General features: G+C 48.1%; 1 protein-coding gene and 1 long non-coding RNA gene across 2 annotated transcripts; both read left to right on the top strand.

Annotated features, from left to right (window-relative positions):
- Positions 1–14,696: 14,696 nt before the first annotated feature.
- Positions 14,697–15,630, top strand: LOC147820836 (uncharacterized). Its single transcript, XR_015448142.1, has 2 exons — positions 14,697–14,825; positions 15,122–15,630. It is a non-coding gene; the product is annotated as an uncharacterized LOC147820836 (long non-coding RNA).
- Positions 15,631–17,958: 2,328 nt separating this feature from the next.
- On the top strand, positions 17,959–19,424 carry Crct1 (cysteine rich C-terminal 1). Its single transcript, XM_087203379.1, has 2 exons — positions 17,959–18,067; positions 18,832–19,424. Exon 2 carries the CDS (start codon positions 18,854–18,856, stop codon positions 19,136–19,138), a length of 285 nt encoding a protein of 94 aa, XP_087059505.1. The 5' UTR covers positions 17,959–18,067; positions 18,832–18,853; the 3' UTR covers positions 19,139–19,424.
- The last annotated feature ends 993 nt before the right edge of the window (positions 19,425–20,417 follow it).

Here is a 20,417-nt window from a genome sequence, read left to right as displayed (position 1 = left end):
AGCCATATTCTTAAGTGAAATAAATAGGACACACATGTAAATACTGAGTAGTTTTTCTGGTGTGGGAAAGTGCAAGTGTAAATGAGGACCAAAAGGTATAATAAATAATGTCAAACAGGAAGGAAAGATCCAAAAGGGAAGGGGAAGTAGGGAGTGAGCTGGAGGGAAAGGAAGGAAAAGAAAAAAATAGAAAAGAAGGAAAAAATGGAAACAAAGGTTTTGTAAATAGGGAGGGGTGGAGGAGTGGAAGGGAAGGAAGGGAAATGTGGAAAAAGCAAGAACCAAGATATACCATGTACAGGTACAAATTCCCAATGATGAATGTGATCATAGTGCTTACTTAAAATATACCAATAAACTTAATGGAAAAAAAAGAAGCTACAAAGTCTATTGCCTGGAAATTGCCAAGCTTTCTGTTCCCCTGAGGTTTCAGCAGAATCTCCATCCACCCTCCAAAGTCTGCTGATCCTTCCTAGGGTGTGCATGTGTAAGGAACCTCAGTCTATTTTTACCTAATCTTCATCTTCATTTCCCTTCTCCACAGTATCTGTGATACCGGTGGTCAATTTTGGTTCCCAAGAGAGACTACTCTTCCCATGTCTTATTATAGCTGAATTGTGTGCTACCCAAAATTCTTACACTGAAGTCCTAATCCCAGTACTTCAGAATGTGACCATATATTGGGATCGTGTCTTTAAACAGATAATTAAATTAGAACAAAATCATGAACAAAATACCAGTATGACTGGTATCCTTATAAGAAAAAGAAAGAGAAAATTATAATGGAACAAAGACACCATGGACACACAGGGAGAAGATAGCCATCTACAACCCAAAGAAAGAGGCTTCAGAAGGAGCCAACCCTATTAAAATCTTAAGGTCAGATATCCAGCCTCCAGAATCCTAAGAAAATAAATCTTTGTTGTTTAAGCTGCCCATTGTGTGGCACTCGGTTATGGCAATTCTAGCAGCTAATCTGTTCATCTTCTTAGAGTGTCTCTGTTTAATATTTTCTCCAATTCTACTCCTTTCTACTGTTCCTTCTTATTTCACAGCTACAGCACACACACTTGACCAAGTCTCTAGAACCAGCTACAAATTTACTGGAATAGGGTTTTAACATAAATGTCTGTTTTAGCCAAGACTGAGCATACAAACTGCATTACATTTACAGGGCAGTAGGGGGAGACAGAATCTACATGAGTCTAGAAGTGGGGGTTTATTTTAAGAGATTTTGCTGGGCTCTAGCGATGGAGATGAATGTAAGAGCAGAAAGATGCTGCAGCTTGCTGCAAGTCTCTTTTTTCAAGACCTGATGTAGTGCTACCAGCTCCAAGTAGTCAGAATTAACTGTGTTTTCCTTTACAAAGCATGCAATTATAGTCTGCCTTCCATGTAGTGCACGTAGCTGAAATGACAGATGTTTATATGGTGATTACTATATGCCAGGCACTTTAACATGTGCATTATACCTTATAGATAATGTGAAATTTAAACTTATGTTTTATATAAATTATTCACACACACACAGAGCCCAAGCCAGGTATGTCTTTACAAAAATATTATTTATTTTTTCATATAGGTGTATACCAACAACCCTGTTAATTGACTTTATCATTCTCATTTTATAGGAATCAAGTCTCGGAGAAGTTAAAGATCTTTCCCAAGGTTGAGCTGGAGCTCAGATCCAACCCACTGGCTCCCAGGGCTATATTCTTCACCACCTGCTAGGACAGCTGCTCATGCATTTCGGGGCATCCACACCCAAGTTTCTGTTCATATGTGTCAAAGATGCCATCTTATCCTCTCTCATGTCCGTCCCTCTAGTCTCTCTTTCCTCACTCAGTCTCATACTTGGTATTTAGGAAATATTGGAGACTCAATAAGTAGTTGCCGAGTTATTAAATGCTCACCTCACAGACAAGAAGCTAAGATGCAGGGGTCAGGGACTCAAGTTCTGACTAGGCCAAGTGCTAAGGGGTTGCAGTGCCAAAGAAACAGGAACCAATGCTAATAGAGTTACCCTGACAGCTTTCAACTTCAGTATATCTTGTCTGGCTCATACCTTGAATTCATTTTAACAGACTTCATAAAATACTCTGAATCAGTCTTATGGAAAGGAAGGGTTAAGGAGCAGAAAGGCAACACAACACCCTGAATGCCTTCTCTATGCCAGTGAGTTCCCATACTAGTGGGTTCAGATTTGCCATCTCATTAACTACCAGGCCAAGCTCTAATATTTAGATAGTGTTTCTTCCATCATTATACACTTAGAAACTGAGGCTCAGACAGATTAAATAATTTCTCCAAGACCACCGACCTGACAAACTAAGGGCTTCAAAGACTGGGTTTTCCTAACGCACCACAAGGGGGAGTCGCCATCAATGGATGGCCCTTTCAGAGAGCAGGAGCCTGGGCTTGCTCTGGGGTTTGCTCAGATTTGTGCGTGTCCTCCAGCTGTTAGGCAGGAAACTGGGTGGCTTCACTGGATAGCCCTGGACGGAGACCAAAACTCATCCCGAGCCCCTGAGTTTCGGGGAGGCAGGTTTGCACCTGCATCTCTGGTTCGCCTTTGGCAGGAGGAGGTCAGATTGCTGTCCCAGAATCTTCAGCTGAGGAAGTGAACTCTGGATCTTCCTCTCTCTGCAGCATGTATGGTTTTACTTGAGGTACTGTGATTTAGAAAGCACAGGTTCAAGGCCTGATGCTTTCTAGCAGTGTGACCCCAGGCCAGCTGCTTCTCCACTGATACAGACCTCAGTTTCCTCATCTGGGGCAAAATCTGCCTGAGTGGCCACCACATAGCACTGCCTGGGACTCTTCTTAGGGATTAAGCCTCATGATCACAGCTTCCTCCTTTATCTTGAGGGGCAGTACCCACTAAAACACAAACTCAGTCCTCAGGAGGAGGCAAATGCTTAACTGTAAGCTTCAGATAGTTTACGGAAAACAGATTTTGAGTGGGGTGAGAGAGCCTGAAGGTACTGGCTGAGGGTGAGAAGTACAGATGTGAGGGCATTAACAGGGGAAGGATGGCATCGCCAAATCTCTGTACAGTGCAAATGCGGACCCAGGGCACTGGCTCTGTCACGGGGGAGAGTAGCACGTGTCTGCACAGCACTCTGCAGCATAAGCAGCGCATTCATGCCCACCATTTGACTGAATGCCCGGAGCATCTCTGGGAGAAGGTGCGGCTGGTGACAGTCTCTTCCAGCAGTTCTGCAGGAGCCTGTGTTTCTCCTGCCATGGTTCTGCTCCATGTCTTTCCCAGAAAATCTTTAGTTATGAGGGCAGAGGCCATGATCTCTATTCATTGCTGTGTTCTCAAAGCCTGGCATACAACTGCTGCTAAAAAATAAAATAATTTTGGTTTGGTGAACTGATGAAAAGCCATCATTGTTTCCGTTTTGTAGATGAGGAAATTGAGGTCTCCAGAAGCTAAATAGCTTCCCCAAGTCACTCAGATAATGGAAGGTGGAACTGGGATTCCTTCTAGCTCTCATGTGAGAAGGATGCAGAGTAGCTGCGGGTGCTGGTGAGGAATCATGTGTCCCAGTCAGGCAGAGGGTATTTTCTCCACACCCTGCCCCACCTGCCACCATGGAGGCGCCAGGGACGGTCTATCAGCACTGACCACATTGTCAGATACATGCGTGACTTTGAGACTGTCCAGTCCACCCTGCCCTCACTCAGAGTGGGGGTATCTTAAGGACAGAAGCTGTGCTTTCTTCCCATCTGTGTTTAGGCTCCAGCACACTGCCCGACATGCTGTCATATTGAGTAAGTTTTTGAGGACTGAATGGTAAACAGATGGATGAGCCTTCCAGTAGCAGCCCCAGATGTGGTTTGCATGTGGCACTCTTGATGCAAGGTCAGAGTGAACTCCTGTAAGCCAAGCTGGTCCCTGGTGCACCCGCTTTGGAGGTGTTGTAGAAAGTCTGGCTGTTGGCCACAGCTCCATGGGCTGCAGGCTCTGCAGGAGAAAGCCCGAGCATTACCTCACCTGATGTGCTGGTTCCTGAGGTCTTGAAGACCCAGCAGAGAGTTTGGAGTGCTCACCCTCCAGGAGTCCGAGGACTCTCCCTGAGTCAAGGCAGGGTTGAAAGATTAGCCCTCAGGTTCATTCTTGCTCTCTTATACTCCTTGGGCAAAGATAGTGTTTGCCCTTAGTCCTGTCTTCGAGGTAGGGGCCAGCAATGCCCATAGTGTCACTGACACTCAGCCTTTACCTCCTCTGGTCTCCAGAACCACTGACATCATGCAAAGCTGCAGAGTTATGTGAGGGACAACACAATTCATAGGCTGGCCTTGATTATCACAATCATCATTATTTGATTATGTTTATGTCATTACTGTTGTTATTATTAGCTCATATTTTTATAGTACTTTATGTCTCGCCAGGTGCTTTGTTATTTATGATATCATTTGATCAGATAGCATATTATTAACCCCTAACTTATAGAGGAAAGAAATTGAGATTCTGAAAAGCAATGAGATGACTGCAGGGTTGCAGAGTTAATATGACAGAGCTGAGAGTCAAGAGCAGATTCCCCTGCATCTCGGTCAGCGCCATCTCACTGTGTTCACTTCGCTCAAATGCCCTGTCGTCCCCTGGATGGATACAAGGTCCCGGTGTCTGTGCTTCTGACCGCATCCTTCCAGTCTTTCATCTCCTGGTTCCCAGTGAGAAGTGTTGTGCCCTGTAACTCCCAAGGCCCAAAGCATTGCTGAGCCTGGTGCTTCTGAGACAAGGTTCCCCCACAGTGCTAGGGGGGCTCATGGGAAAGATGTGCATCAGAGACCCCAGGCAGGAAAGCAGAGCTGAGATGACATAACATGAGGTCTTAGGGTGTCTTCGATGTGCCCGAGGGGTGGCTGGGGACCGCGATGTTTTCTGACTCAGGCTTTCTGCACAGGCAAATGAGCTCCTGTGTCCAAGAGTCCTGGGTCCGGGAGGGGTTGGTGGGGTAGGTGCTGCTGTGGGAAGTTGGCTCAGCCTCTGCACGGGCTGCCCAGGAGCCTCACACTGTTCCCTCAACCAGCCCGATGGCAGCAGGTGCAAGCGTCGGTGTCAGGCTCAGCTTCCTTCCTCTCTCTCTCCCTATTCTTCCTTTGTGCTTTTCTCCTCTCTCTTCCTTCTTGCCACAGAATTTAATGTCTGCCTATCACATTCCCAGCACCTTCTGGGTCCTGGGGATTTACTAATGAGCTAGAAACCTATGGAGATGAACTCTATTGGGGACATGAAGAGTTTGATCCAGGGCCTGAGCTCTCTCTGTACCGGAGAAGCCATGAGCCCTAGGAATACTGCAGTATCTTCCAGGAGCTGCCAGAGTTCTGGATGGCTGGCCTCTCGGAAGCACTTCCATAGAGTAGTAATGCTAACCAAGCCTTCAAGACTGCAGGCCAATTTCTCTCTTTTCCTTCACACTGTGTTACCTGCCCAGGCCTTTTTATTTTGAGACAAGCTCCCAATGGCTAAGTTGCACAGGCTGGCTTTGAACTTACGATCCCAGTTTCCTGCTCCTTTCAGGTAGCTGCCTAGGGGTGTGGAGCCAGCAGCAGAAATAAGATGTCTCTTTTCCCCTAAGATTTTCCCATGATCTACTGGGCTCCCTGGCACTTTTCTGGGCAGTGGCCCTTGAGGGGACACTCTTCCAGGTGGGGAGGGATGGGTCAGATCTCTGAGGACTCCAGTGACCTAGGAGTCCAAGAATAGTTCCAGAAGGACTTGGTGTCACTCAATTTATCAAATGAGGCATCCAAACTTCCAGTGTTTGCCCGGTGTCCCAGGGACACCAAGGCAACAGGTTGAGCAGTGATTTCAGCTACAGCTTCCAACTGATTCAGGCTGAGTCAAGGTCAGAACTTGCTGTGTGGTGACCATGCTGGCCCTGTGGCCTCCTCCCTCCATGACAAGGATAGCTCATTCTTTCATTTCTTCTTTCTCCACCCAAGAAATATTTGCTGAATGCTATGAGCTCTGTGCTTGGCCTGGAGGACTCACAGGGTTAATAACCCAAGGCATCTGCCCTAAGGAGCTCTGCATAGAAGTAGGGATAAGAGTTGCAGGACGTCTCCACCCCATGTTGATGTTTTCCAGGGTAGTGGGGGAGCAGCCAGGGTCTAATATGGAGAGATTCGGTGGTGAGCATAGCCCGGGTCAAGGCCGTGCTGAGGAGGCTCTGCATCGCAGGAGTGAAGGCTGGGGTCTGTCTTGGAGGACAGACCTCGGCAGGCGCCTGAGAAGCAGGCAGGGGTGAAGGAAGAAGGGGGTTCTAGGTGCATTCAAGGATGGCAATAATTTCATGTGGTTATAGTGTCCACATGGTGCAGGGGACACAAGACTGGGGAGGAAGTGCAAAGTCACGAGGAATCCAGGCACCGTTGTGGGAGGTGGGGGGCCGTTGAAGAGTTTTTCCTTTTCACATCTTTTTCTCTTTCTCTTTTCTTTTTTCTTAGTACGTGCTTGTGGTATATAATGACCACTTTTATTGTGGGTATTCGGATCATATACATGACACATTTTAATTCTTTTTGTGTTCTCTTCCCTATTGGTGCCTATTGTTTCTCTCTTTTTTTTTCTTTTTCTTTTTTTTTGGTACCAGGGATTGAACTTGGGACCTTGTGCTTGTGGGGCAGGCGCGGTGCCACTGAGCTACATCCTTGGCCCCGGTGCCTGTTGTTTATGTAGCTAATGGGCTTCATTTTGGACTGAAAAGACCTGTGGATGTTGAAGTAGAGGTGTGGGATGGAGGATACACACAGGGCAATCGGGAGAAGGTCTAGGCCTGAATTCCCTGGATGGAGCAGTCCGCAGCCCTAGAGCTGAGACAGTCCTAGTCCCCATTACTGTGTTAGTTGGCGGAAAGGGCTGGCACAAAGGCAACAGGAAATGCCTGGCCATTTCGTCATTGGCCTCGAGACTTCAGGCACCTGTGCAATTGCTCAGATGCCTGTGACCTAACTCAGGCATGCTCTGCCTGTCCTCCAGAGGCTTGAGTGTGGCTGAGCAGGCTTGGGGAAGTCCTGGCCCCACAGGACAAGGGCAGTCGCAGGCTGGGGCAGGCATGGTGGGTGGTGTCCAGTGCTGAAGGAGGAGGGGAGGAGAGAGAAGCTCCAACCTAAAGAGATGAGTTCTGTTGCCAGCATTTATGAGCAGCTTTCCTTTGCATATTCTGCCGTATTTATTTATTTTTAAATTATCAGCAGAAGCACGACTACCTGAAGAAGAATGGCATGTAGGGGGGAAGAGAAAACTCTGTCACTCATTTCCCGTCCTTTCTTTTCTTTCCTTCTTCCTCTCCCTCCTTGCCTCTTTCTTTGTTCTCTTTCTCTCTTCTTTCCCTTTGCCCTGTTCTCAGCCTGAAACTAGGCCTCGGGTTTGCAAAATTAAATTAAAGTCCTGGCTCATGAACGTGATCAACTGAGCTCTGAGATCTTGAGGAAGAAGATGGAATCTTTGGGTAGGAGAAGTTGTTTTGGGAATGGTCATTTCAATTCAATAAACACTGAGCCCCTTCCCTATGTGAGCCAGGACATGAGGCAGCCCATGGGTGGCGAGGAACACAAAGAAGTGGAGGGCTCACCAGACTGGTCCCCAGCAGGGGCCCAGGGCTTGGCATCAGGATGCACCTCAGGCCCCTGGCACTGGTGACTCTTTATCCGGGCCTCCATGCCTCCCTCCCTCTGCCTGCCTCCGTTCAGCTCTCATTCCCAGGGCATCTGGTGTTTTCCTAGCTCCACACTTTGGACAGTCCATGGAAGGGCAGCACTTGGGTCCTGCTCTGAGTCAGCGAGTGGCCGGGTCGGGCTACCTGAGACCAGGCAGGCAAGCGGAGGCATTTGAGGTGCAGACAGATGAGAGGAGGGTACTCGGGAGCAGTGGGTGGCGGTTCTTCCTTGTACCTCCAGTGCCAAGCAGGTGCCTGGTGCCAGAGAAACTCAGAACATCTAAAACTTTATAGAGAAGCGAAGAGTGCCATTTTATGGAGCCTCCTCTGATCCCTTCGTCTGTTTTCAGTTTCAGTGTCTATGTGCTGTAAACATTTATTGTCCAAGTAATACATATTTGTTGCAGAAAATTAGATGATGTTGGTAAGCAAAATGAAGAAGAAATGCTTGCAATCCCTTGCCTGGAAGTAGTTGCTTTTAACATCTTAATATAGACTCATCCAGTCTTTCTGATGATTATTTACATACTCTATATAAATGTGCAGATGTCTTTAGACCGGATACATAAATGGAAAGGTCACATTGTCCACACTACTGTAACTGGCTGTATGCTTCTCTAGCCCACTGTCCATGGGCTTTGCCCATGATCGGAGACTGCTCCCACTGCAGCCCTTTGGGGCACCTGTGTCTTCACTGGGCTGACAACTCAGTGAACAGTGCTGGTGGCTTTGTCAGCTTTGCCTCCTCACTGCCTAGTCCCAGCCTGGTTCCCTTAACAGAAGTTCTGAGAACTGAAAACCTTCCCCGCAGAGGCCCCTGCTCTGCTGCTGGTAAATAGGGGGCCTCATACAGCTCTGAGGGACAGCTCAGCTCACAGTGGGATGTCCGCTCTTCTGCAGCCAGCCCTCCCTGCTGCCTGCCTCCTGCCACCCGTGCTATCAGACCGTCTCCAGCTGGGAAAACAAGCTGCCTCAGCACAGGCGCTTCCGGGAGCCTCCTGGGCTATTTTTACTCCAGAGTCCCCGCCCTGGATATTTACTTACTCTCCAGCAGGAGCAATCCTCCTTTCTCCAGTTACTCACTCTGGAGGCTCCCTGGGCATCCGCGCCCCAGGCTCTAGCTTTGCAAATACTCCCTACCGGAAGAGATAACACCGCAGCTGGCTGGGAGCATCCCACCTCCCCAGAACCGGCCAGCTGGGCTGGCTGTGCTGGCCCGCAGGCGGAGGTTTTCCAGGAGGTGCTGGGGCACGTGTGTCTCGCTCCCCTACAGCTGTGAGTCAGCCTCTGGTGTCCCTGCTTGCACTCATGTCTGGACATTCATTTCTTGGAGGTGGAGATGCCCAAGAAGGCAAGAAGAGAGCTCTGGCGCTGGAGACCAGAACTGCTAGACCCCTTCCACTTGGCACTCCCTTCGCTTGGGACAAGACCAAAGCTCCATTCGAGGCTCTATTGTAGGATCTTTCCAGAAGAGTAGCACAGTTGGCTTTTGTGCATGACACGTTACTCACTGGGGACTCAGTCTGTGCACAGCTTTCCTAAAGCTACACAGACACTAGGCTGAAGGTCACTGTGATGGTAAGAGTGAACATTTAGGGTCCAACAGAGACTTGGGATCCAAAGAGCAGAGTTTGAAGCCTGGCAACTTTTCTTATTCTCCATGTGACCAAACAAATTGTTTGGCATATCAGGACATTGATTTTCTCTTTGAATTTCAAGGGTAGTACCCTCTTTTATACCCCACAGGGTTGTTGCAAAGATTCAAATAAAGGAATGAATACAAAGATACCTTATAACTGATAAAAGGCTCTCCATGGGTGAAAGACAGAGCAGTCTTCCTGAGAAGAGATGCAAGTAGGTCTTTCTGCCTCTAATGGGCTCACAGTGGTGCAAGTTCATTGTCCTACTCTCTGCAATGTGTAAGGCCTGATTAGGGAGCTGTAGGGCCAAGGAAGGCCCTGAGAATGCCCTAGAAAGCATCCATCCTGACCTACCTGGGTTTTCACTGATAATGATGAAGAAAATGACGAAAATGAGACAGACTAACAGGCACCAAGTACTGTGCACATGCCAGGTCCAGGGCCAAGGGCTTAATGGGCGCTGTCTCGGGGATCCTCATACAGCGGGCCTGCTACTAGCTGGACACTGTTGTCGCCATCCTCATGTCATGGATAATAATGTCCAGGAGCCTTGTCCACCTGTGAGTCCTCTCTGTGGTCTCCTTACTGAGCTTCCCCTTGGCCGAAGGACACCCTCTAACCCAGGGCCATCGAGAATCCTCCTGTTCATCAGATCAGATAGCTTTCAATCCCAGCCACCAATGGAAAGACATATCAATCAATGACCCCATGTTAATTGATTAAGCTACATTCTAAAATTTAAGGCTAGTTTTAGAACTGTGTGTGCTAGTCTTGTATTGCTGCTGTAACAAAGAACCACAGAATTAGTAGATTTAAATAGCACAGATTTAATACCTTTTAAGTTTTGTAGGTCAGAATTGGCATGGGTTTCTCTAGGCTAAAATTGGGGTTTCAGCAGGACTGTGCTCTTTCTGAAGGCTCAGGAAAAATCCATCTTCTGGCTTTTTCCAACTTCCCGAGGCTGCTCCCATTCCTTGGGCTATGGCCCCTTCCCCTGTCTTCAGAATGCCTCACTCCAACCTCTGCTTCTGTTGTCATATCCCTTCTCTCTAACCTTGACCGTCTTGTCTCCCTTCAAAAGGACTCTTGTAATTACATCGATCCCACCTGCATAGCCAGGAAAATCTCCCATTTCAAGATCCTTAACTTAAACACATCTATGAAGTCCCTACGGCTGTGTAAGGTAATATTTCGCAGATTTTGGATGTGTGTGTGTGTGTGTGTGTGTGCATGTGTGTGTGTGTGTAGGGCAGGATGCACATCATTTGGTCTCCCAAAGATCCATATATGCTATATCAGGGCAACAATAAGCAGTAAAAATAAGTTGAATAAAAAGTGATGTTCCATTCGGGATCAGCACATGGATGAGAGCAGCACTGTCCAGGGCCCCAGCAGGTAGGGGTCAGCACAAAGAAGCAGAGAGAGAAAGCCCACTGGAGGACAGAGGCTTGCAGGGTCCCCCGGTCTGTCCTGGTCTGGCAGTGTTGAGACGGCCTGATGGGGATGTCTAGGATTTGTTCTCCTTTACAACTTGAGCTCATTACACAACTCCATGCTCACCGAGCACGTGCAGGTTAAGACTTGACTACTTTGGGGAATTTTCCTACGGGAAGGAAGAGAATGTACCTGTCTGGCCAACATTCAGGACTCATGTTTCTCTTTGTAAACTGATGTCCTCAGTCTCTTGTGAGTTAGGCACAGTGAATCAGTGTCCCCAGGACTGACAAGGTCAGAGGCATGAACAGGGTTGAACTTTTGGGGCAGGCAATAGTCATCTGGGAGGGTTCTTGGGGACCTGCCAACTGGGCCCTCCCTGGTAATGTCTGACTCTGCCTTTCAGACACAGATACCTGATTTCTGGTCATTGAAGGTAGTAGAAGAATTACTTCCAACTTTTCTAAACATGGGATTCAGGCCACAATTCACCACATTTATTAGTATTTCACTCCAGCTTCAATGGTCATTTTTTTTTTTTTTTTTTTTCCAGTACCAGGGATCGAACTCGGCTCCTTCCATTTGCACAGCAGGAGGCAAAACCACTGAGCTAAATCCCTGGCCCCTCAATGGTCATGTTTAATAAGCACATTACAATTATCCCTCAGTTCCTCAGGGGGAGGTTCCAGGACTCCCTTTGGATACCAAATCCTCAGCTGTCCAAGTCCCTTATAATCAATGGCACAACATTTGCAGATGACCTCATTCACCTCCTCTCGCATCTCCAGATCGATACCTAATGGAATGTACAGTTAAATGCTATGCACATAGTTGCCATACCGCACGGCTAGGGAGCAAAGAGAAGACAAAAACTGTACACATTCATGTTTAGTAAGTGCAATCCTTTTCCTGAGTATTTCTGATCTGTAATTGGCTGAATCCATGGCTGAAGAACCACAGATACACAGGGTCATCTGCATGTAAAATAGGGCTTCTACCAAAACACCTTGAAAAGAAATAAATTATTATTCAAGAGCCTGAGGACTGTGATGGGAGAAGGCAGATACCAGGGACTGTGTCCTAGCTCTGCCTGGAATTCTGTGTGTGGCCCAGGGTGAGCCCCTCTCCTTCACTGAGTCTCACTTCCTCTCCCGGGTGGTCTCAGTCAGAGTCCCGGTCCTCACTGTGCATCAGTCCCAGGGAGGCTTTGGAGAATGTCAGCATCTGGGCCTCACCGGGCTGAGAACCACTGGTTCCAAATGATGGTGAAGGTGTCTTCCACATCCTCTGTAATTCCATGACATGCCTGGAATTTATTAATGAGAGTCTGGGTTTGGATTTGTTGGGGGCATCTGTCTTCCTTTCTGAGCAGCAAGTTTAACTGAATATGAAAATTAAAATTGAGCATCTATTCCCGCAAAGCACTAAAAACTAGATCATTTGGGGTTTCTAAACTCAAAAGCTTTACTTATGTAGTCAGGTAGGTGTCTGTAGACCTAGATAAGTATAAGTGAAAGAGGACAGAATTGTTCCTTTAAAAGTCCATCACACCCATGTATTAAATGGGTGATTCCTTTAGCTGCTATTAAACTTCTTCCAGAAATCCTGAGCCTGTGTTTTGTATTCTTTCTTATATTTCTCAGCTTGGAGGGAGAGGTGTGGCCCTGATATCTTGTGGTCAAGGCCGCCTGTCTGTCACAACCTGGTGGTGTTTATCTAAACCCACTCTGCCAACTGTGAGCTGAGACTGAAAAGTGGCAGAGCCTTGGGGTTTCATTGTAATATTTACTGAGTGCTTACTATGTACTAGGCACTATGCCAAGAACTTAATGGATACCAGGGCATTTAATATGCAAAGAACCCTATGGAAGAAACACTATTCTCAGTTTGCGGAGAGGACAGTGACCATACCACTGTGAGCACGGAGCTGGGACTCAAACCCAGAGGCTGGTCCTAGCTCTAAGGCTTTCAACCACTCATACAGAGGTTCTGCACCCTCCATGAAATATTTTTCTAGCACCCAAAATAATGCTCCCCCCAAATTGATGTTTACATTAAGATGTTAAGTGACAAGTTAAACTATTATATGCACTGCGATAAAGACTATATAAGCTCAAAATCAAACACAAATCATTAAAAAACTACACATGGTTTAGAAAAAAAGGAAGGAAATGAGTAAAATATTAATAGTAACTTGGGGATGGGTTTACAGAATGATCTTTAATTTTTAACAGTAAGTATTCTTCCTTTATAATCTAATCTATCAGTGTCAAGTAAATACTCAATCTTTTGCTATGGAAAATATTAGGGCTAAGTTCTGGTATTACAAAAAGAGTATTGGTTTCAAACACAGGGATACCAATAACTTGAAATTTAGAATATATTTTCTCACAAAAATAAGGATATCCACACAGATTACATTATTTTCATTTATTTTTGAAATACCTTAGCTTTTTAATTTTTAATTTATTTTCCAATATGGATGCATAAAACATAAAATTGTACATATTTATAGGGTACAATGTGACGTTTTCACACATTGGTACAGATTGTTTTTAGACTGACATTTTGAACTCATAGTTCCATAGTGTTTTTGAAGAACTTTGTATTGCCTTTTCAAAAATTTTTTTTCTTTTTAATATTTTGTGGACTGAAGATTGAACCTGGGGCCTTAACACTTAGCTACATCCCCAGGTACTTTTTAATTTTTTATTCTGAGTCAGAGTTTCATTAAGTCACCCAGTTTGGGTTTGAACTAGTGATGCTGTTACCTCAACCTTGTGTATTGAGCTAAGATTTGTTACTATCCTTATTTTCCAATGACGATTAGGAAATGTGACTGAGATTGCTCATGTGGAGGGAGCAAACCTGGTAACTGGACCAGGACAGCTTCTCTCCAGAGCCTGGACTGTAACTGAGGCACCATGCTTCCCACTGCAGCCCTTTAACCCAGAATGGAACTGAGGTACCATATGTTTCTCTTGTCTTATATTCTCCCAATGCAAATTTCATTGCCAATATTCCATATTTTGGCTACCTTTCCCATACAAACTAATTTTGATGACTTTCTGGAGACCTAGCTCCCCTTCAGAATATTGTTTGTAGCAAAAATAAGCTTTGGATTCAACGATGGGCTTTCGAAACCTGTGTGCACTTTCCCTCCACCAGCTCCCACCCTCTGTCCCCACATCCAAAGAAGACTTTCTGTCTGTGGCCATTTTCAGAAATGGATCTCTCTAGCTCTTGCCTTAGGGAAGATTAGAGCTGATGCCTTATTTCTGGCAACTTCCAGATGAGTCTAGTTCCCCAGCTCCACTCTCAGTATTCCCAAGGTCCCACCCCCTTACTTTGGGTCCACCAAAGCTGTCTTTTTTTAGGACCACACTGAGATAGGTACATAGGTCATTCCTGGGATTCTTCAGCCCATTCTAAGGGATTGTTCATGCTGAATCTGTGCCACTTGTGAGTCTTGGTGCTTCAAGTTCAGACAGGGGCAGATGTCCAACCACCCACATCATCTGCATTAGACCTGCCAAAAATAACATCACCGGAATATCAAGCATTCCCCCTGCAGGCTACGGCACCATCTGAGAAGGAACAAAGCCATTTTAGACTATTGGTCTGGGCTTGGGATTTTCTTTTGGCTCTCCATCCTTATTCTAAAAAGGACCACTTAATTTCCATATTGAGAATCTCTCTGTCCATTTCCTACTCTAAGGAGCAAACACACCTTTTTTTCACCCCAGACTGGCCCTGCTCAGGAAATAGGAGCCGAGCAGAGCTGCCCGTGAGATTGACAGGCGTGGTGTGCACCATGTAAGGCTCCGTGGCCGTCTCCAAGGCCTGCAACCCTAGGTGACCTGCCTGTGGGTTAATACTTCAGATGCTTTTGGAGGGAGGAATCGGGTGCTTGGGCTGTGAGGGGAGGATGTCACCCATGCCTGTGAAAGATGCTGTCGGCATCCGAGCATGGCCAGGTACCAGGCCAGAGAGGAACTGTATAAAAGGCGAGAGCTTCCGACAGTGCCTCAATCCACCTCAGTCCTTCCTGGGTGATCCAATCGAGTCAGTGAGCCAGGTAGAGCACATCTCGTTGGAGAAAAACAAGGAGAAGGGGGTTGAGGTTGGCAGGGGAAGAGGGTGGGTGGAAGAGGAAGGCATGCGGGGTTAGCATCTTTTTGAAGTTGCTAGGGCTTAATTTGAAAGTCTGAGGTCCTACATTGAAACCATTTGTGGGTTTGTTGTGATGCGTCTTAGGTTTTAAAAATCTGATCATCGTGGAGAGAAACCTTGCGAATTCATAGTTCCATTTTTAAATGTAAGAAAGTTACCTTGGACTCAATGAACTCAACCCCTTTGTATATTGTCTTTCAGCTCATTCATTTCCTGCCCAGATGTCCTGCCAGCAAAGCCAGAAGCAGTGCCAGCCCCCTCCCAAGTGCCCTCCGAAGTACACGCCCAAGTGTCCACCCAAGTCTCCCTGTCCATCTCCAGTCTCCTCCTGCTGCAGCCTTGGCTCTAGCGGCTGCTGTGGCTCCAGCTCTGGGGGCTGCTGCAGCTCTGGGGGTGGTGGCTGCTGCCTGAGCCACCACAAGCCCCGCCGATCTCTCCGACTTCGACACCGACACCAGAGCTCTGGCTGCTGCAGCAGTGACTGCTGTGGCAGCAGTGGAGGTGGCAGTGGCTGCTGTGGCAGCAGTGGAGGTGGCAGTGGCTGCTGTGGCAGCAGTGGAGGTGGCAGTGGCCAGCAGTCTGGGGACTGCTGCTGACCTGGGCCACAAGGACCACCAAGGAGCAGAATTAGCAGAAGACCTGTCCAGCCTGAGGAGTCTCTTGTCCTGTTCTCCAGCAGAAGTGCCTCAGAAATGCTTTGAGGTTCTCCTTCCTCCTGTCATTGTTCATCCACTGTGACATCTACCTCTGATGTTCTCTGTCCCTCTTACAGTTCTCTGGAGCACAAGGTGTTGCAATTCAGTTATGAAGCTGTTTTCTCTGCAACAATAAAGCTTCTTATTTCTGATGTTCCTGCCTCCTGGTTATGCTCTGTTTACTTCCCCCGCTCCCTACCCCCTAAAGTAAGCCATCTCCCCTTCCCTTCCTTTAAGTGCAAGTGGGCACTTAAAGATATCTGTTTGAGAAGCACATTTTGGCTAAGACTTCCAGAAAACAATTATTTCCTTTAATGGTCTGAATTTGGGAATTTCAAATTTGAAGGAAAAAGTCATGTCTGAGACCAGTGTGCTGGACACAAGCTCACACGAGGGAAGGGGCAGGAGTGGCGTGAGGAGAGGAGGGCTGCAAATATCTTCCATAGTTCGGGAAAGTTTCTCTTCTATTATGGGGAATAAGATTGCCAAAAGTGCTCACTCTGAAGTCCAAGGCATGGGAACTCTACTTTTCTGATGATTACAATCCCAGGTGATTCTATGAGTTGGCCAGAGAGGAACACGCTGGGGAGGTTCTGGGGCAGTGGGTTAGGAGGCAGAGATGACATAGCTGAGCCCATTTCCCCTGGATCCTCAAACCCTGGCTTTGGGTCTGAGTAGAGAATCAAGAAACACACTAATCTCTGCCAGAGACCGTCATCACTTGTGTGTGTGTGTGTGTGTGTGTGTGTGCGCACGTGGTGGGAGTGGGGAAGGGGCTTTTAGTCACTATGGGGGGGTCCAGGACATGTTCCTTTAGGAATGGGTTGGTTCCTTCAGGGGACCTCAAAAAGTTCATGATAGAAAGGATTTTTCCAAATCAACTTTCTCTATACAAGTTCTACAGTTGACCCCTCCTTTGATACGAATGAGTTAGCAGGTAAAGTAAGTTCGTATGAGGGATCACAGCAGATCTGTGTGACATGCAGCCACTGGGCCAGATCTCTTCTCATACTGATTCTTATCAAGCCCTTGTCTTCGCTCTTTTTTAAAGAACTTTGCATGGCCCCGAGGAGACCTCCCTGCATCTTGTTGCTCCACCACTTCCTTCTCTCCTCACTTCTTGCACTGTCTCATTCAGACTTGTCAAGAGGTGCTCTGGTTTGGCAACCTGTTAATCAGGCTCCAAAGCTACATTAGATTAAGCTGGTGTCTTTCATGACCTGCCTTTCCTTGCGTGTTTCCTCGTGCTGCTCCCTGCTAGCCTATTCCCAGCCCATCTCTCAGCATGGACCCTTGAATTCTTAGCCTTGTACTTCTCTTGCGCCTCACCTTCGTGGATGTGGCTGGCCAATCGCATTGATTAAGAAGCAGCTCTGTGACAGTGACCTCTGATTCTTAAAACTAGCTATTCTAAAAGAAACAATCATCACTGAGACTTGGGCCTCTGGAGAGGACTTCTTTTTACCTCATTTTCTTTATCTTCCCTTCTCTGCTCACCCCTCCCTCCCTCCTTCCTTTTTCTTCTCTTCTCTTCCCTGTCGGCTTCCCCTCCATCCCTCATTTCCTTTTCTTTTTATTCCTCCCTCATCCCTCCCTTCTATCTCTTTATTCTTTTGTTTTCGTTCCAATGGGGGAAAAAGGCTCCAGGGAGATCCTGTCTTCAAAGGGAGATGGAGGTGGCAGGTGGGGTCAGAAGCAGAGGGTCTGAAGCCTGGTTTTCCACCTGCAGTTGCCCGTATTTTTCTCCTAGGCACACTAGGGCTGTATCATGGGGATATGGTACCCTGATTACCTTCACAACTCTTCTTGTCTTACTGGTCCCTTAAATTTGCCTCGGTTTTTCTTCCTTTCTCTGCACCACTGGAATTCCCACAGGCACACCCTCATCTTCACTGAGCTCCATCTGGGATTATCTGGATGAAAACTAGTGGGTTTAACACATAGCCTGTGGCCTACTCTGAGCTGCCAAGGACCAAAGCCAGAGAGATGCCAACCCAGATAATAACAGAACTACTCACTGTTGAGGGGATGGGTCCATAGGGAAGGATGGGTGGGCAGGAGGACTGTGTGTGTGTGTACAGTGCAGAGGAGTTCAGAAGGGGTCCATCTCTCTTCCCTGGGGCCCCATGCCTGCTCTAGGCACACACAGCCCTTCCAGCTAGGAAGTGTCCTGTTTGGAAAGTAAACATACCACAGCAATCCTGGCACCTCTGTGGAGTGACTTGGATGCCCATGTGCACCACCTCCGGTACTACCAGAGTGATGACTCCTCCTGTGCTGAGTGTCAGCTGAGCATGTGGATTGGGAAATGGGCCCCTCCCAAGCCCAAGCTTGACTGGAATCTTATAAAAGGTTCTCCCAGCTGTCCACTGCTCAGTCCATTGCCTACCTGCAGCAGGTGTCACCTTCTGCTTGGAGAGCTGAGTGAGTCTTCCAGTGGAGCCGGCTTCTGGTAAGTGTCCACTCGGGGCCTAAGGAAGGAAGGTGGGGAGGACTGAGGACAGAGAGGAGGAGAGGGCGGACTCCAGCCGGCGGGTGGATGTGAAAGGAGCCCTGAGGAGCACCTTCGGCACCAAGGGAGCCAACCTCTGAGCTAATGAGGATGTGGAGGCTGAGTGTGTGTGACTTTTGCAAAGTTGTGCAGCGGGTCTGCAGAAGAGCTGAGATGAGAACCCAGGAATTTTCCCATCCTCTGCACAGCTGGCCTTTCCTTAGTGGTAGCAGGGGCAGCGAGGCTCCAGCAAGAGAGAACAACCAGGGCAGCCTTCTGTGTCTGGATACAGACAGGAGGCGGGACTCGTGTCGGTCAGCATTTGCTAACAGATAAAACGGCAATGCTAGTAACCGAGACTATGACCTGAACGTCAGCGGTCAAAGTGAAATGGGGAAAGGAGAACAGCCCCGCGATTTCGACTGGATCATGCAGATACACTGTTGCAACGTCCTCTGTTTTCCACTTTGGAAACCCTGGGTGGTCCTCATTCTAGTCAGAAACTGGGAAACCACTGGCTTTCTGCAGAGGGCGTTTCCTGCCCTCTGCGCTTTTAACTCGCTGGAAACACCTCTTTTGGGTTTGTTTCTTTGCTTCCACCCGTCCTTGGAGCTTTACTTTTTCCTGACACGCCAGGTTGATTTGTTCACTTGAGGCCGAATCCCCAAGCTCAAGTTTCCCAGTTGCAAAGCTGTGCTCTGTCTCAAAGGCCGCATCTCTTCCAGGTTCGCCTTGAGGAGGTCAAGCATGTCCCAGCAGGGTGCATCGTCCGCCAAAGGCTTCTCCAAGGGGTCTTCGCAGGGCCCCACTCCGTGCCCCGCCCCGGCGCCGGCTCCGGTGCCCTCCCGCTCCTCTTCTTGCTGCGGCGGCTGCTGTGGAGACACCGGCTGCTGCGGCTCCGGCTCCACCGGCTGCTGCTGCTTCCCCAGGAGGCGCCGCCGGCAGCGCGGGGGCTGCTGCTGCTGCAGGAGCAGCCAGAGATCGCAGGGCTCCTGCAATAACCACAGCTCAGGCTGCTGCGGAGGCTGCTGAGCTGGCCGAGCCCACGCTGAGCCCAGCGCGACCCCTCCCCGTGTGTGTGACAGCTCCGGGCGGGCTGGGCCTCCGAGTCAGACTCCGCAAAGCTAACTGCACTCCGATGCCCAGGAGCCCACTGTGTCCTCAGTCCCAGTGGGATGTCCCTCTGGGGGTCTGCGGGCCGCGGATGGAACCCTGGACTCTAGTATGTGCAGGGGCCCGTACGCAGCAGGTGCTTAAAACGTGCCCACTGAGTTGTCCTGTGAAGACGCCATAATAAAGCTTCTACCTGCTGAGAACACTTCTTTCCCTGTTCATTTCCTCATCGTGTGTTTATTAGCCTTACTTTATTACCTCATTCACGACCACTCACAGGAGGTAAAAGAAGAAAAACTTTATGCTGGAAAAAGCATGTGGCCTTCTGGTAGTTAACTGCAATAGCCGGGATTACCTATCAACTCTCCTAGGTATTCTAAGAATTTTTCGAGGCAAGCGTCATCAGATTTCCCGGATGACTCACTAAGTGGGTGTTGTTGCGCCCGTTTTGTAGAAGAGAAACTGAGGTTAAGTACTCTGCAGTCACTTAGGCTTGCCTGCTGAGGAGGACTGGACATGTGATTCCAGGGCTTGCTCTGCCACCGCTCTGCTCTGCGGGGGCCCCAGCCACACACCCTCTGTGTGGCTGAGGTTCGGATGGGAAACTTCAGGGGACTTTGGACGCAGGGCCGCTGAGGTTTGTTTGTTATTGCTTTTGTTTTGTTTCTTGTCAGGGAGGATCCTCGAGCCTGGCTCAGTGTGGAGACTTTCTAAACTGTGCCTTTCCAGAGACTAGAGCTGCCTCCCCCTTGTAGCCCAGGGAGGGTCAGGACCCCAGGGATGTGACATGCTGTGCTCAGAAAAGCACCAACCTCCTTTCCTGGTAAGGGTGGTGGTGCCATCATGAATAGGACAGAAGCCCGGCGGTGGGCCAGGGTTTGATGGCTCACTGTAGGGGAGAGGAAGTACCAGGAAGAGCCTTCCACATGGTGTCAGCTGGGTTCAGAGAGGAGGAAATCATAATGGTGATAATCATAGGTAATAAAGTAGCTACTAACTTTGTTCCAGACACATGCTGAGGCACCTTATATATTATGTCACTTAATCCGCATGTAATCTCTCAAAAATAGACATTGACTCCTCTCTCTTTATATATTGGGGTTCAAGGAGTTTCAGTGATTTGGCTCAGAGATGCACAGGTAGCCTCTGACACCGAGTGATAGATTTGAGATTCGAACTGAAGACCTTAACACCAAAG

This window comes from Heterocephalus glaber, unplaced genomic scaffold (genome assembly GCF_053883595.1).
Source record: "Heterocephalus glaber isolate CG9 unplaced genomic scaffold, H.glaber_assembly_v1.0 deba00001795, whole genome shotgun sequence".
Classification (NCBI taxonomy): Eukaryota; Metazoa; Chordata; class Mammalia; order Rodentia; family Bathyergidae; genus Heterocephalus; species Heterocephalus glaber.
Note: the sequence above shows the minus strand (reverse complement) of the source record. Positions and strands in the feature narration are given on the sequence as shown.

What these genes read in the sequence shown, in the direction of transcription:
- Crct1 (XM_087203379.1), top strand. Translation starts at nt 18,854, where the DNA reads ATGTCCCAGCAGGGTGCATCGTCCGCCAAAGGCTTCTCCAAGGGGTCT.